Here is an 18,311-nt window from a genome sequence, read left to right as displayed (position 1 = left end):
AATACAAAAATTAGCCAGGCATGGTTGTGGGCACCTGGATTCCCAGCTACTCGAGAGGCTGAGGCAGGAGAATCGCTTGAACCTAGGAGGTGGAGGTTATAGTGAGCCGAGATCGCCCCACTGCACTCCAGCCTGGGCGACAGAGCAAGACTCCATCTCAAAAAAAAAAAAAGAAAAGAAAAGAAAAAAGAAAGAAATAATGCTGCTGGAATTTTGTTTGGGATTTCACTGAAACTATCAACTAACTTAAGTAGATATGACATCTTCCAAGTCTTCCAATCTGTGAACAGGGTATCTCTCTTTCTCTCTTTTTTAGGCCTTTGTAAATTTTTCTTATTGCTGTTTTGTAGTTTTAATGTAAAAATAATGCACACGTTGTGTTGAATCTATTTCTTGGCATTTCATATTTTTTGAAGCTACTGTAAAGTGGTATTTAAAACTTTTTAATTTCTAATTATTCACTAATATAGAGAAATGCAATCAACTACAAAAGAAAAAATAATAAATTTCAATTCATCAAAATTAATGGCTTCTGCTCTTCAAAATACACCACTAATTAATGAATAGGTAAGCCACAGAGTGGGAGAAAATATTTCTAACACATATATCCACAAATAACTTGTATCTAGAATATATAAAGTATTCCTGTATCCCAATAATAAAAGACAGACCACCTAGTAAAATATAGGCATAATACTTGAATAGACACCTCACAAAAAAGATATATGAATTGTTAATAATTATATGAAAATTGGTTAATGTAATTAGTCATTGGGGAAGTACAAATTAAAACTACAATGAGATACCATTTGATATCACTAGAATGACTGAAATTGATCACACCATAAATACCAAGTATTGCCAAAGTTGCGAAGCAATTGGAACTCTAATTCAGTACTGAAAATATCACACGACCACCTTTAAAAACAAGTTTGGCACCTCCTTCTAAAGTTAAAATACACATTTAACCTCTGATTGAGCAATTTCTTTCCTAGGGGTTTACTGAAGAGAATGAAAACATATGACCACAAAAAGACTTGTACACTCATGTTCATAGAAGTTTTATTCATAATGTAAAACTGGAAACAGCTGCAACAATTATCAACAAACAAATGAATAAACTCATTGTAGTATATCCATAACACATAGTAATATTCAGCAATAAAAAGAATCAACTGCAGATACACACAACAAACTGAATGATTTCAAAACATTATCTTGAGTGAAAGAGGCCAGAAGCAAAATAATACATATTGTTTGATTCTATCTTTATGAAATTCTTGTCTTGACAGAAAGCAATCTATATTGACAACTAATTTATACTGACAGAAAGCAAATCAGTGGTATTCTGGTGCCAGGGTTGGTGAAGATTGACTGCAAGGGAGCATGAGGGAATGTCTGGGGATGATAAAAGTGTTCTTTGTCTTGATTGTGGTGGTTGTAATTACATAAGTGATACATTTGTCAAAACTCTGAAATGTAGGCTTAAAATGGGCATGTTTTATTGTATGTAAGTTATACCTCAATTTTAAAATGTTTAACAGTCTTTGCAAATTTAGTATTTTTCATCTAAGATCAGCTTTCTTTGGATATTATTCAGCCAAATCTGAGGTTACTCTGATTACTAGGGTTGTTTCCCTCCTCTCTTGTGTTTATTCCTCCTTCTTCATGAGTGTGTCTGGTCTAGGGGAGAGCTCACGTGTCCTTGTGGTAGTGGTGGGGGAGGTGGTTAGCAAGCAGGCCCTCTGGTTGTTTTCTAAGTTCTCATTGGTCCATGCAGAGGTTTTCCTAGTATTGGTTACTGGGCATCCTGCTGGCCTCCTGAATGTGCATAGAAAGTGAAACTCATCTTGGTGCTCTCTAGGAGATGGCTTCTGTCCTCATTGTGTACTTTGCTGCTGGGAACTTATGGTTTGTATTCTCCATGTGGCCAGGGCCTGGAGGAATTCCCCACCTTTCTTGTTGTAGTTCTTAAGGGTCAACTATGATTTCCATCTGGCTTAGCACTTTTGCCATGGAATCCCTCTTCCTTTTGCCATGGCCCTGGCTCTTATCTCACCTATCTTCCATGTCTCTATTGAGAACATGGGGGAATCCGCCCATCACTTCTGTGCCACCTAGGAGGTGAAGGACAGTCAGTGGGCACTCTGTTTCTCTCTGCTTAGACAGAGGGGACCCCTGAAGTTGTGTCTTCCCACAGTTATACATGGGACAAATAGCACAGGCCTCCTTATTGGCACTTCCCCCTCAGCTACCTAGGTTAAAGGGAAGCTATCTCTTCACCATATCACATACCTGTCCTTGGTCAAGACTTAGGGAGTGGGAAACATAGTCCCTAAGAAACATGGGCAGCTCATCACCCTTCCTTTAAAATCCGTTTCCCTTTCCTCTCAGGGTAGGCTTCTACTTTCCCTTTCTGTGTGGTGGGAATGTCCCCTATAACACAATCCCATGATTCCTTGCCTGGGGATGCATTTATTCTGGATGGAGCTTATGTCTCATTCCCTACAGCAATAGGCTTCTTGACTTAGTTTTAATGACATAAGGGAATATTTAAAGGAACCTGGCTTACCAGAAAGGGGCAATACACCAGAAGATTTTTTAAAAAATATTACCTGTAGTATAGGAATATTTCAGAAATGCCTAAAAAAAGGAGACTGGCAAATTTCATGATTCTTAAGCAATAACAAAGAGGAATTGTCTCTACCTTGAAAGAGTTATTACGTAAACAAAGAGTAAAGTTAATCAGAGTTTACTGAGAGTGCTTACCTGTACCAGTTAACTTACATATTAGGGAAGAGGTAGTTAGTAGTCATCTGGTTTAGAAGACAGATATTAGTAATTCAACATCCTGATTTTATTAATGAGGAAATAGCAGCAGAAAGGAAGTGATTCATACAGGGTCACTGGGACTCAGCCCAAATGCCCACCCTTGGTATTTTTCCATCATACTCTATCTCTTTTGTGGCTACAGACAAATTTATAAGGTAAGAATACAGCTAAAGGTGAAGGAAATAGAAGGAGTCAAGGAAGGAAAGAACAAGGGAAAGCCAATGTTGGGGGCCTTCCAAAACAAGTGGTTCTAGGAATACTCTTCCCTTTGTTCTAGTTGCTTACTGACTATAAGAAACTTGTAGGTGTTCTAGTGATAAAAGAAATATCTTCAGAAAACTTTACTGTGGGCAACATAAAAGAGTTGCCCCACAAATGGAGTGCTTTACTGCAAGTTTACTGAATGTTAGCAAGAATTTTTGCAAATGATTTTTTTTAAAGTAAAGAGGATGAAGTGAAATTGAGAATATATCCCAACTTACACTGTGAACAGTAATCTTAGAAGAACATCATCATGTAGTAATTCTTTCATCTCAGAAAATTTTTCCGAAGCTAGAATGGGATGCAGAATACTGTTCCATTTGATGAGTAAAATTCATCAGTCGTTGATGTCAAAATAATATGAATTGGAGGCTGATTAGTAAAATGAAGAGTTGCAAGATGGTAAATGCTTCCTTTGCTTATAGTTTTAGGCTGGGGTGCAGTGGCGTGATCTCAGCTCACTGCAACCTCTGTCTTCTGGGTTCAAGTGATTCTCATGCCTCAGCCCCCCAAGTAGCTGGGATTACGGCGTGCAACACTACACTCAGCTAATTTTTGTATTTTTTATAGAAATGGGATTTTGCCATGTTGGCCAGGCTGGTCTCAAACTCCTGACCTCAAGTGATCCTCCCACCTTGGCCTCCCAAAGTGCTGGGATTACAGGTGTGAGTCATTGTGCCCGGCTGCAATACTATTAACTTAATAAAAGACCTGCCCATTATATTTGTCTATTGTCAGGTGGGTTAATTATTTACAAGAATGCTCAGGTTAATGTTGTGGGAGAATTGCAGACTGCTTCAAAGTCTCCAGGAAACAAGGTTTGCCATGTCTAACCTGCACATTTCTTCTGAATGTGTATAAATCTATTAAATGACCTGTTTTGAAAGAAACTCACATGCATTGTTTTGTGAACAGCCGTATAACCTTGTGAAAACCTTGTCGGCTTCTCCCCCCTTCCTTTTGTCGTGGTCACTCACATGAATGGTGCTTAAGCGTTAGTATTGCTTGGACATCTTGTTGACAGAAACGCCAATAACAATTTTGAAATCTCAGAGCAGATGGACAAGTGCATCATTCAAAGTCAGCCAAAGCTACTTGCCTCCATTTACACTCACATGCAGTGTTGTCAGGGGAGTCCTTTCATTTCTCTGAGCTTCAGTTTCACCATTGAGAAAGAGAGAAACATAGCATTTATCTCTGAGGATGGTGAGGATCGAGTGCGCTTATTCATGAGAAATTGTTAGTAATAGTATTGCATACAAATGCTTGCACAGAGGCTCTTTCTCCCCACCCTGGTGTCCCATGAGGATGTTCCTTGTCCTGTGGTTTTACCCAGGTTGACTCTGTGACTTACAACAGACCTTTGTTCATCGTGCTATCACCACAGCCATCTTGGGATGATTATTTAAATTTTTTATTTGGATTTATACAATTGCATTTTTTGGATATCTTCTCAAATCAGTTCTTAACTTATTACATGTGGAAATGCCAAACAGAAGATGCTCACCTAAAACAAAGGAAAAGGGAATCGTGAGTTTAGCAGCAGCAAAGTAAAAATTAATGATGCTTAATATTTTTGTAAAGAAACAGAACATTTTATTTTGCCAGGGGCTTGTTGCCTACAGTGTGTCCTCTACTGAATAATCACCTCATTTTCAATGTGCCATATCAATAAATGATAGTTATTTTTAGTCCTTGAAAAACCATACAAAAGAGACTTTTGTGCTCACCGAAGGAACAGACCTGAAATCTCTATTTAAGAAAATTACATGTAAAATGATATTTAACACAGTTTTGGAAATGAATAATAACTTAATCATACCAGCTCAATTATATTCCTTTTTACATATTCTTCCTACTCTTTGTGACAATTACAAACATACAACTTTTACATAAGCTTTACATAGCTTCCCTCACAAAGTAGATGAGCGTCTTTTTTTGGCTTTAATATTGCATCATAATAGTTTTCCATATAACAATATTATCTTCCTGTTTATAATTGTAATGAATTGCATACTCTTCTATTTGTTGAACATGTCATAATTCTCCAAACACTTCCTGGTTGTTAAACATTTAGGTTGTTTCTGCTTTATATATTATTGTTAATGCAGCTATTATTTTTTGCCTATAGTGGCTTCTCTTACATTGTTTTCTTAGGATAACCTCCCAGAAATAGAATTGCTATTGAAAGAATGTGGATACCTTTCTAATTCATGATCCATCACATTATGTTGCTTTTTAAAAGGGCTGTTGCACAGCTCTGGCTGTTTCAGTATTCTTTCATAGCATAGGGCAGCACTAACTAAGGATGGTCCTTATACCGGATGTTTATGGGTAGGTGGATTTATAGTCTTACACTGGAAAACAACTTAACCTTGGGGGTTATTTAAATGGAAAAGCCTAAGAAGAAGCTAGGACTATACCAAGGCAGGAGTTTCTAAGTTGTGCCTTCTTTTCCTGGTACAACTGATTATATCACATCATAACACTTGGCAGTTAATTGTGTCCAATTGGTGAGTTATTCCATTGTGTGTGTTTGTCACAGGTGTAGGTAGACTCTTGAATGCCGGTTCTATTGGAATTGAGAGAAAGAGAGGGTGCTAGGCATAAAACATACCATAAACATGACTCACGCGGCTGTTTAAGAAGCTTTGATTTATGTTAGCACAGTATGGGCAGAAGTTGAAAATCTTACTGCCCCAGGGGCCTGGCAGGTGAAGCACGCAGGAACTGCACACAAATGTGTGTGCAGTTTTACCCTATCAGGGATAGGGTAAAGCGGAAGTGCAGGACTTGTCTGAAAGGGGACATTGCTGCTTGGCTCCATCTCATGGCTGCCACAAGGGAATGCAGCCCGGCATCTTTTTAGAGCTTGCAATTTTTCAGAAGAATTTGGAAATTTGGATAGTATCTGATATTTACAAGTGCCAACTAATGTAAACATTTACAAAACACTGTAGGCGTAAAAAAAGTGTCCTGAAGCTTGATTTGCTTGTTGCTGCTGGTTTGTGGGTGCTCTCATTTGACTATAAGTATGATTCTGTGAAGTAGGCAGAAGGTAATTTTTTGTACAAACAAGAAAGCTGAGGCTTAGAAGTTACTGTTCAACAGTTCATGAACTGTGCCTGTCCCACTAGGATGTGAGCCTCATGAAAGCAGGGCTATTGTCTCTTTTCTGCAATGCTCATAGCCCAGCTCCTAGAATAGTTTCTACTGCATATTGGACACTCAATAAATATCTATTGAATTAATGAGTGATGAACAAATGAAAAGAGGTTAAATCACATGGCAAATAATATCTACATTTTTGTGCCAGATATTCCTCATGTTTTTTCTCACTTTGATATATACAACATTTTGTGAAAGTAAAATTATTACCTCCATTTTATGGATCAGTAAACTGAGGCTCAGAGACATAAAGTAATTTGCTTAAATTCATATAACTCTTAAGATGCAGAGTCAGAACCCAGATCTTCCATCTGTGTATTGGCTGATTAACTTTGTCCTCAAACTAGCTTCCTTCATGGTTAAGAAGTGGCTGCTATAGATCCAGGTATCACATCCAGAATCTACAGGAAGAAGAGGGGCTTGTTTCTTCCTCATGTCTTTTCTTAAGAACAGGGAAACATTTCCCAGAGGACTTCTCTCCATAGCTCATTGCCTAGATACTTCCCGTTCTGTGCCTCATCACTCACTGACATGGGAAAGGGAGACCAATCCAAACCCATTCCCTAAACCAAGGGACTGGGCCCAGATGGCCACTGGAAAGAGCAGATAGAGTTGAATCCTAACAAAGCCAGGGTTATGATGGAATAGAGGAAGGGATGGACTACCAGCTCTGTCTTCTCCAGCAGGCTGTGTGTGAAAGCAAAAATACAGGTATGGTAGATCTTTTAAAATAAGAGTTTTTCCTTGAGTGTTTCATCTTGGGGAAGAAAGTAGATGACTGTTAAAGCTACTTATTCATGACACAAAGTTATATTTTGGGAAAACTTATTCTGAAGCTCCAGAGTGTTAAGGACACCTTTAGATGGTTAGTTTTGCTCTGAAATTTCACAGCTGGTCAAGTCAGTGACCTACAAGAATGTTTCAGGGAAATACCAATGGTACCATTTAAAGAACTGCATTTATAGCTACGTCAGGCTGCAATTCACATCATCCTACTGGTGTGTCATCAGCAAGAATTATGTGTATAATTGGACAAAAATGTTTATGAATTTATACCAAGGAATAAGGAAATGTAGTAGAAGCAGTGCAGGGCATTGGTTAGGAAGACTGGCCTTGCAATCAGACCAAGGTTCATAGCCCATTTCTGCTGCTTCATTATCTAAAGATATCTTTAATCTTGTAAGGATTAAATGAGATGCTGTCTGTAGTGATGCTTGCTAGCAGCTTGGCCTATGGCAAGTGTTTTGTAAATAGCAGCTCTATATCACTGTTATTTTCACTTAGCCCCAACACCAGTATTTTGACTATTAGTCAATCCTCAGGCCAGTGTTTAGCAATATTATCATTTCCAGTAATAACTTTTATTTTTTTCTTTATCAATAGGTTTAGTATGTATGCCAGTATTGGTCTCCCAATACTTTTGATAGATTTATAATTTCAGTTGTCCACGTAATCACCTTTGTCAGTCTTCCCAAAGTCACAGGATGGTTAACAGCATGAAGATGAAGACCTGAGGCTCGAAAGGGGCAAACCTAAGTGATGTATGTGGGAATCATTCTTGTTGCCTTGGCCTCACTACCCCTGCTCTGTATGCACTCTCTGAAGTCACAAGCCACCAATTTGTTCCAGTGGCTTCAAAGATGCACGCTTATAAATTTATGTTGTGAGCCATTTTCTTGAGAAAGTTGTGGTCTTAAAGTAAATGTTTTTTATTTGACAATTTGTTTTGCCCATAATTTTACTAGGTGGTACATAGTCTTTGTTCATCAAATAATCCACACATTGTCATAGTCGAAATGACATTTCATTTAATTAATGTTAATATTTCGTCCAGTGATCACAATAAAATTATAAAATCAACTGGGTAATTTGCTCAATTCTGTAGCAAAAGTAGATGTTGAAACCTTATTTTTCCTCTCAAAAAATTCGTCCCTGACTGTAATTAAGAAGCCTGTTTGACAAGCCATGGAATGCCTTAAGAAGCACCTTATCTCACAGTTTCTGTGGGGCCAGAATCCAGAAATAGCTTAGCTGGGTCCTTGGCTAAGGGTATCACAAAGCTGCAGTCAGGGTGTCAGTGAGAATGTCCTTAACTGGAGGCTCAATTTAGGGGAAAATCTGCTTCCAGGCTCACTTGGGATGTTTGCGAAAAAGCAAAAAACAAAAGACCCTGAGATCTTCATGTTTCTTGCTGTCTGTTGGAGACTGCCCTTGGCATCTACAGGCTGCCCATGGTTCCCTGCCAAATGGCTTTCTCCTAGGTGTGCAGCATGGCAGTTTGCTTCTTCAAGGACAGTGGGAGAGTGAGAGTGGCTAGCAGGCCTGAGTCATATGTAACGTGACATAATTACGAGAGTCAGGTTCCATCACAGGTGCCATATTCTGTTGGGTAGAAGCAAGTCACAGGTCCCTCCCACGCTCAAGGGAAGGGATTACATAAAGATATGAACAACCAGAGTCAGGACCATAGGGGTACCTTAGAGCCTGCCCACCACAGGGAGCTTTGTGTATTGTGACCACTACTGAATCCTTAGTGCCCTAAAACGGTGCCTGACACATGTTAGGGATTCAATAAATATTTATAGTTGAATGAATGAATGAATGCAGATATTACTTATTTGAAGTATGTATTGCTAATGTTTTTTCCCCAAGCCTGTGGCTTACCTTTTGGTTTTGTTTATTAATCACATGTTTTAATACAGAAATGTTAAATTTTAATTTGGACAAATTAACGAAATTTTTTTTTATCTTGGTTTGTTTTATTAGTTTACACCTCAGGAAGTTTTCCTATCTAGAGAACAGATAAATATTTGCCTATATTTTCACTTAGGTTTTTAACTACTTCTTTTTTTTTTTTACATTTATTGATTTATCTGGAAGGTCAACAGCTAAATGGAGAGTTGAACAGAATGTGGTGAATAATACTTTTTTTCTTCACTGATCTTTTTTTTACCTTATTTGGATTGTATTAAATATTTTATACTAGCTTCTGGGCTCTCTACTTTGTCTCATTTATTTCTCATTCTATTCTTACTTCAATTACACACTTAAAAAATTACAGCATTTTAAAAAATGCCAAGAAGTTGCTGTCAGACTCATTCCGTATAATAATTAGGCTATGTTATAAGCTGTTGTAACAGCTTATATACAGAGACACAAATAAAATGGAAGCTTATTTATCTTTTGTGTAACAGTGCAGAGATGTGTAGAGGCCAGAGTAGGAGGGCAGGTCTCCCCAGAGTCATCTGGGGACCCAGGCTTCTTCTGTCTCGTACCTCTGCCAGCCCCTAGACTGATGTCCTGGTCTGTGTGGTTGAAGTCGTTTCATATCCACATCCATCTTCCAGTCTGTTGGAAGAGGGTGCTGGAAGTCCTCAAAAAGTACCTTTGCCTTTGAGTTGATGAACCAGAAGTGGCACACATGACTTCTGCTCACATCCCTTTCATGGAGACTACACTTTATTGCCACAACTACCTTCAAGAGAGGCTAGGGAAAAATGGTATCAAATAGACTAGACATGCATTTGACTACAATTTGAGAGGTTCTATTATATTTTTAAAAAAGAAAGCATGTACCAAGGACAACAAATAGTCTGCCCCAGTCTAGTATTCATAGTTACAAACACTCATATTTAATAGGAAAGTAATAATCATGTCTTACCAAGTGAAGAAAAATCAACCTTTGGACATAGCAATAAGATATAAATATGTCCTGATTTTTGGTTTTAGATGGCGAGTAACCCAAGGGCCAGGTAGCATTCTATGCCAACCTTGAATGCCAACAGGAAGTCACTGGACAGCAAACTCTTCCAAGATCATAACTTGGCTGTTGGAGCAACCTGGAAAAGAAGAAAAAAGAAAAACCATGGCAAAAGTAAATAGAGCTCGGTCTACCTCCCCTCCAGATGGAGGCTGGGGCTGGATGATTGTGGCTGGCTGTTTCCTTGTTACCATCTGCACACGGGCAGTCACAAGGTAGGTAGGATTTTCTTCTTAACTTATTAAGATGACCTGGCCTGTCTTTTCTTTTAAATCTGCTTCATTCTCTTTCTGAACCCATCATTGTGAAGATATGTGTGTGTTCATGTGGTGTGTGTGTATTTCCGTTGACTCTTCAGGTATCATTTTCTTTGCAAAGTATGTGATTCTCTGACACTTATGAGTCCCAGATAGTGGTCTTTTCATGTGGGGTGTGTATATTTCCGTTGACTGCTCAGGTATCATTTCCTTTGCAAAGTATGTGATTCTCTGACACTTATGAGTCCCAGATAGTGATCTTTTCTATCATATCTGATATTTAAACCTGGAGTCTTAGGACATTTGTAGGCCAATGCTGTGACTATTCCAGCCATTCATTTTCATAAGCAGCTCCAGAAGATGTAGAAGGATGTAACATCTATTTCTTTTCACTCTTCATCTTCCACTCTTCAGTAATATGAAATACTTAAAACTCATCACATGTGAAATAACATGGGAAATGTCCTACAGTATTTTCATAATGAAATCACTTTTCTGGGGATTTTAAAGGATTGGTAAATGCACACCTGAGAAGGTAAGTTAGCTTAAGCTGGCATAACTCCAGGGGAGGGTAAGATCATTTCTACAAGTGTGTTTCTCCAGAATTTTTAACTCTGTCATCTTAATGATAAATCTAAATTAAGATAGATCTTATTCATTAAAGTTTTACAAAGCTAATAGGATGTATGATCTATAATTCATAAATCAAGAAAAACACTATGGGCAAACTGATGGCAAGAGATCATAATCATAATGGTGTGATGTGGCTTTAAGTCTAGGGATGAGGAAAAGGGGTACCAGGTGACAAGAGTATGATTATAAAGTTTACATTGGATGTGTGAATGTATCACACAGAGTTAATCTTACACAAGGTTAGGGTCTATATTCATTCCAGAAAGGATAAAACTTGCAAGGCCAAAATAATCCTGGAAAATTCCTTGGCTCCCTAGGGCTCATTAAGCCCCTGGAAGCTTAAAACCTAGAATTTAAATTATTTTGCTTTATTTTGCATTTTGACTGTTGTGGTGATGACTTCTAGGTTGAAGGAGAGCACAAACATAGATACAGGGATTCTCTCATTCTTGCCTGCTCTCTTCTCCCTCTTACTTTTCTCCAAAGTCAGTGTTGAATATGCCTAAGTTAGATGCACGTACATTAAGACTCATCCATCTCATTTATATTTGGAGTAAATATGCATTCGAAATCTACATATGTGAGCTCTTTCCTCTACAGGTGCTTTCATTCAAATAGAAATCTTTATTTCTCTCCTCTGGCAGCAGACCCTTACAAGAAAGTAATTTGGACTAATTATTTGTTGGCATCATCAATACAGGCATCAGTGTCCCTCCCATAACAAAGATACAGTGCAGGATAGAATAAGATGTTTATCTTTGCTACAGTAAGGGTTGGTTGATTGTGTGTCATAATAAACTACAGATTTGTTCAAAATAATATAATTGATGCTGAGTGATTTTACACTGTTGGTGGGAATATAAATTAGTCCAACCATTGTGGAAGACAGTGTGGTGATTCCTCCCTGACCTAGAACCAGAAATACTATGAAGTGTGATTTTTTTTTTTTTTTTTTTTGAGACAGTGTCTCCCTCTGTTGCTCAGGCTGGAGTGCAATAGCATGATCTCCACTCACTGTAACCTCCGCCTCCCAGATTCAAGCGATTCTCCTGCCTCAGCCTCTGGAGTAGCTAGGATTACAGGGATACAAAATTTTGTACTGGGATACAAAAATTACCCCTGGCTAATTTTTGTATTTTTAGTAGAGATGGGGTTTCACCATGTTGGTCAGGCTGGTCTCGAACTCTTGACCTCAGGTGATCCACCGCCTCAGCCTCCCAAAATGCTGGGATTACAGACGTGAGCCACTTTGCCCTGCCAAAGTATGATTCTTAAGAAGACCTCTGTAAGAGGAATTGGGAGACAATTATCCCTTTGGCATTGTAACTTCTCATCACTGATATGACAGCTCCCTGGACATTAAGAAGTCTAGATTATGAGTCTATAATATGAGTCTGTAAGACTCATCTATATTATGAGTCTTGTGTTCTGGGTTTGAGGAAGTCATGGAGTTAAAAGGAATCCCTATCCTTGGTCCTTCATATAGAAGTTTCCATCATTCCCATGATGAAAGAGTTCTGGAAGTGGGCACAATGCTTTAGAAGGAGGGATCATGCTGGAATCTTAGGGGTAGTTGAGTCTTCATGATGAAGTTGCACTTCTGTGGAATTGCCCATAGTGCTTTTAGATGAGATGCTAAGATAAGTCTTCCAATCACATTGTCTCATGTGAGCCTTGTGATTTATTCACCCTCTATTTAATAGATTAGGACACTGATGCTCAGAAAGATTGAATTGTCTACATTTATTTTATTTTATTTTGAGACAGAGTTTCACTCTTATTGCCCAGGCGGAAGTGCAGTGGCGTGATCTCGGCTCACTGCAACCTCTGCCTCCCGGGTTCAAGTGATTCTCCTGTCTCAGCCTCCTGAGTAGATGGGATTACAGGTGCGTGCCACCACACCCAGCTAATTTTTTGTATTTTTAATAGAGACGGGGTTTCACCATGTTGGCCAGGATGGTCTCAAACTCCTGACCTCAGGTGATCTGCCGCCTCAGCCTCTCCAAGTGCTAGGATTACAGGGGCGAGGCACCATGCCCGGCCTACATTTCTTTTTGTCTAGTAGGACAGAGCTGGACTAGAATTCTAGTTTTTTTGTTTGTTTGTTTGTTTGTCACTGTGCATACATTCATAATCCATTGACTCCTGAAACACACACACACATACACACACACACACATACACACATAAACACAGAAACCACTATGCCCTTTCCGATACATAACTAAATAGCTTCCTAAACTATTCTCACACACACACCACACTTCTACCTGCCCCTGCATACACACTACACACACACAAACATACACATACACACACAAACATGCAAACTCTGCAGCTTATCCTTTAGAACAATTGTGTATTATAAGACATGGGTTTTTTTAAAAAAACCTGCCTTGGTTATGGGAGTCATTGTCTTAACACGGGCAACTTAATATCCAGCGAGCTGTCATATCAGCGATGCGAAGTCATAGTATCAAGGGAATAAATGTCTCCAAATTACTCTTACACAGGCCCTCTTAAGAATCACACTTCAGACTAAGAAACCTAGGAACCAAGGAATTAATTATCTTTTCTTCTCATAAAATGTATATCTTAGTGCAAAATTCTTCCATAGGAAAAATTGCAGAGGAACAGGTATTCCTGAGTGCTCTTCAACTTTTCTCCTTACTTTCCACAGTGTTTTACTTTACTGTAAGCTTCCTAGGCTTGCCCCTCCTCCGACATACCACAGACAAATAGGAAAAAGTTAAACACATCTTACTTGCACAATTTTTTTCCAGTAAGATCAAAACTTAACTCAGGAGCCTAAAGTGGTTTGTTAACTCACCCCACATTGCAATTTATAGGAAGGGGATAATCCATCCTGATTTACCATCACCCCATGATTCTTTCTATTCTTTGAAATTCATGATTGGATGTATTTTAAGAACTTAAAAACTGTTTAAAAGTGTCAGGAGTAATCACTAATAATGCCTCTTTACCACCTTGTTCCCAACCAAATCGTAATTAAGTAAAGCTCTTCAGTATGTGAACAGTAAAGGCACTTTATTCTATCTGCTTAATATGAAGCTGTATCTAAGTATGAATTTGATGATGAAGAATCGAAAGGCAAAATCAGTTCACTCCAGAAATACCTTCCAGTGGTAGAATGCCTGTCACTTGAGTCATTTCCGTAATTATAGTTGGTGCGCTTATGCCAAATCTTTCAATTGGATAACTAAGGGAGCTTAACTCTTAAGTCCTCTGTACACCAAAAAAGAAGTAAGTAGATAGCTCCAAAGTGCCTAATACTGTTATTTTTCAGACAGGTAAATAGACCCAAAGGTCAAATTCTCATACTTCTGTCTGTGGAAGAACCATGAAGAGAATGAAACTCATAGATGCCCAATTTTGTGTTATCACTTGACCAGTCTAACATGTTTGACTGAAAACCCCTGCCTCGTTTGGCCAGAGGTATATGAGCTAATGCATATTGGATTCAATTGGCGATGATACTGGAGGAGATTCTACATAACAGCTACTTAGATTTGGCAGCACTATAAACAATTTTATCTTTATCAACAGTAAATGGATGCTGGTTCTTTAAAGAAGAAAAAATTTGCCAATCCCTCTGTCTGAAAAAGAACATCTATGGTATGCTCCTATCTACAAATAAATAAACAAACCTCCCAGGCAGAACCCAGGTCATCCACACATGCTAACATCTTTCATTATTGATCCTCAGGGACACAATGGATGTTCTACAGAGTTTTCCAGGCCCTTCTCCATCTTTAGGATAACTCAGGACACCACAATCACAATCAGACTTGGGGTAAATATGTTTATACTGCTGCTCTCAGTTTCCACTAAACAAATTACAATAGCATTACAGTCTGAATATTTTTGAAAAAGTCACAGGGGGAGAGATCTTTGTTCCAAAAAGAAATAGTAGCTAAAGCAGGATGGAATAAAGGGTGCTTAGTTCAGAAAATTCTGGCTAATTCAGTGTTCTGTGTAAAATTAAGTACATGTGTTCTCTGCCTACAAAAAAAAAATGCAGTAACTGGTTGTACATAAAAATATTCAATAAAGATTATTAAAAAAAGAATCACACTTCATGGTATTTCTGGTTCTAGGTCTTTGAGGAATCACTGCACTGTCTTCTACAATGGTTGAACTAATCTATATTCCTGTGAATAGTGTAAAAGTGTTGCTATCTCTCTGCAGCCCTGCCAGCATCTGTTGTTTCTTGACTTTTTAATAATCACCATTCTGACTGGTGTGAGATTGTATCTCATTGTGGTTTTGATTTGCATTTTTCTAATGATCAGTGATGTTGAGCTTTTTTCATATGTTTGTTGGTTGCATAAATGTCTTCTTTTCAGAAGCATCTGTTCATGTCCTTTGCCCACTTTTTAATGGGGTTGTTTGTTTTTTTCTTGTAAGTTTGTTTAAGTTCCTTGTAGATTCTGGATATTAGACCTTTGTCAGATGGATAGGTTGCAAAAATTTTTTCCCATTCTGTAGGTTGTCTGTTCACTCTGATGATAGTTTTTTTGCTGTGCAGAAGCTCTTTAGTTTAATTAGATCCTATTTGTCAATTTTTGCATAGAAATACCATTTGACCCAGCAATCCCATTACGGGGTATATACCCAAAGGAATATAAATCATTCTATTATAATATAAAGATATATGCACACGTATGTTCAGTGCTGCCCTATTCACAATAGCAAAGATATGGAATCAACCCAAATGCCCATCAGTGATAGACTGGATAAAGAAAATGTGGTACATATATACCACTATGTATATACTATGCAGCCATAAAAAGGAATAAGATCATGTCCTTTGCAGGGACATGAATGGAGCTGGAAGCCATTAACCTCAGGAAGTTAACACAGGAACAGAAAACCAAACACTCTGTGTTCTCAATCATAAGTGGAAGCTGAACAATGAGAACACATGGACACAGGGAGGAGAACAACACACACTGGGGCCTGTCGGGGTGGGGGAGTGGGAAGAGGGAGAGCATCAGGAAAAATAGCTAATGCATGCTGGGCTTAATACTTAGGTGATGGGTTGATAGGTGCAGCAAACCACCATGGCACACGTTTATCTATGTAACAAACCTGCACATCCTGCACAAGTAACCTAGAACTTAAAGTAAAATAAAATAAAATTTTAAAAAATGAAAAAAAAAGAATCATACTTCATGTGTAATTGCAGGCTATTATGTTCATAAATTGGCCACTTGAGTTGGGTTGATACTTAAAAAGCAATGTTTGATTTAAATGTCCAAAACCCTGTCCCCCTCCAGGTCTGAGACCTATTTTTCTCTAAGTCTACTGGGTCCAAATTAACTTAGCTGCAATATATGTCTAGAATCCTATGGGATTGTAGAGTTCTTTTGAACTCTCTTAACAATAGTTGAATTCTTATAATAATTGCTAACTTTAACTGAGCACTTACATTGTGCATGTTGGCATTCTTCAAGCATTTTTTATGGATTAAATCATTTAATCCTCATAACACACAGCAGTTGAAGAACATGTCCAAGGTCCCATGGTTAGTAAGTGGCAGGACTTTTAGCCACTAGGCTGCAGTGCCCAGTAGATCAATTCTAGTATGCCAGATGTTGGCAGCACTCACTGTATAGGAGACAGAGCAAAATTTTACAGCAGAGTGGCAAGATTGAGACAGCAGTCATACTGGCCTCTGAGAGAAGGTATTTTTGAGAATGTCATTTCATCACAGATGACACTTGGTGATACTTTGTTTCCACATTCTTATGAACAGAGCCTACGAACACTGAAAGTTGTTAGGAGTTGTTTGCTACTGCAGCATAATCCAGCCCATTCTGACTGATGCAGTCATGTTTACCAAAATGCTTATTTTAGAGATAAAGAAACTGAGGCCCTGAGGGATTAAGAAGCTTTATTAAAAACCTCAGTTACCTAGGGTGAGAACCAGGGATCAGGACCCTGCTTCACTGTAAAATATTCCAAAGAACAACCAAAATAATAAAAATAATTTCTGGAGTGAGATGCACACATGCTCCCAATAAAATTTCATTTATTTAAGATTGTGCCTGTGTTCAGAGGCATACATCATGAAACTACTACTCAAAAAGTTCTGTGGTGCTTTTCCCCTTTGAGAACAGATAAGTGATAAAATATTCTTCCCATATTTCATGAAAGTCACAATCATTCAGAAGCCTGTATGTGGTTATTAGAAAGTTTGCCTTTGTTAAGCCTGCTTACATGTTTAGACAAGAATTTCAGGTATTAATTTTGATTTCTGTATATCTAAAGTTTGATTCATATGACTGATTAAGTCATCTAAGAAAACCAGCAAGCAGAAATCAAAGTAACCTTTAAAAAAAGTGACAAGGGACAGACATGGTTACACTACTAAGTTCCCCAAAACAATTTAGTGAAAAAAAGAGATTATTATTTATAATTTGAAAATATCATCATCTGGGGGCCCTTTTCTCTTAGACATCATGTGATCCTCTTACATCTCCAGCTTCTGCATCTCCCTCTTGTGGATTTGTTTTCTCAGCTTGTAACACTCATTTTCTTCACATCCCTACTTTACCTCACCTAACCACATGTTCCTTTATAGCTACCATCCAGTCTTCCTCCTTCTTCCCTTTCTCATTCATAGTTCTTGAAGTTGCTACTCAATCATTTTCACTTCCTTGTCTTCTAGTCACTTCCTCTACCAACTTTAATCCTTCCTCCTTTCCTTCCTTCCTGGCTTGCTTCCCTTGAAAAGTGTTTTATGAACACCAAGTATATGACAGGTACTATACTAGATATTTGGGATTCAGTGTGAGATAAGACAGACATGGTCTTTGCTGTCACAGGGTAACAGTCTAGTGAAGAATATAAACAAATGCAAAGGAAATTGCCACACAGTGTGATAAATGTCCAGCACGTAGTTGAAACACATAAGAGTGGAATCAAGAGAGACTTGAGTGGTCAGGGAAACCTTCCTGGAGGAAGGTTATCTTGAGACTAAAGAATGTGGGAGGTTAGGAGAGCATGCTAGAAAAGAAAAAAAAAAAGTTAAGGCTCAAAGATATTTAAAAAAAAGCATGGGTGATGTGTTGAAAGAGGCAAGCAGAAGTTCAGTATTGCTGAAGTGAAGAACCCGACAGGTGCGCAGAAAAGAGGCACACTAAGAAGGGCTAGCTCATGCAATCTCCTAAGTCAGGTTAAAAAGTATGAAGCATTAGGATCTGATTTGTGTTCTAGAACATTGAATGTAGAATATACTGAAGGTAGCCTGGTGTGAATTCAGGAAGATTAGGAGGGTTTTGGCTGCAGTACCAGAGAAAGGTGCTGGTGTGAATGATGAATGGTAAGGGGGATAGAAATATTAATATGTTGAGGAATTTGAGGGGTATATATGA

General features: G+C 38.3%; 1 protein-coding gene and 1 long non-coding RNA gene across 4 annotated transcripts in view; one reads left to right on the top strand and one right to left on the bottom strand.

Moving 5' to 3' along the window:
• Positions 1-18,311, top strand: part of SLC16A12 (solute carrier family 16 member 12) — a 109,258-nt gene that overhangs the window by 66,978 nt on the left and 23,969 nt on the right. For all 3 annotated transcript variants that reach the window (XM_055353824.2, XM_019034315.4, XM_055353825.2), the window contains one exon: positions 9,991-10,236. In XM_055353824.2, the coding sequence (XP_055209799.1) occupies positions 10,037-10,236 (200 nt within the window). In that variant the 5' untranslated portion in view covers positions 9,991-10,036. The remainder of the gene's footprint in view (positions 1-9,990; positions 10,237-18,311) is intronic.
• On the bottom strand, positions 4,475-16,621 carry LOC134759228 (uncharacterized). The gene is made up of 3 exons (XR_010135263.1): positions 16,364-16,621; positions 9,923-10,100; positions 4,475-4,600 (listed from the first exon to the last, which is right to left on the bottom strand). It is a non-coding gene; the product is annotated as an uncharacterized lncRNA (long non-coding RNA).

The sequence above is a fragment of the Gorilla gorilla genome, chromosome 8, assembly GCF_029281585.2.
Source record: "Gorilla gorilla gorilla isolate KB3781 chromosome 8, NHGRI_mGorGor1-v2.1_pri, whole genome shotgun sequence".
In the NCBI taxonomy this organism is placed as follows: domain Eukaryota; kingdom Metazoa; phylum Chordata; class Mammalia; order Primates; family Hominidae; genus Gorilla; species Gorilla gorilla.
The sequence above is the reverse complement of the archived record's forward strand: the minus strand, read 5'-3'. Positions and strand labels throughout refer to the sequence as shown.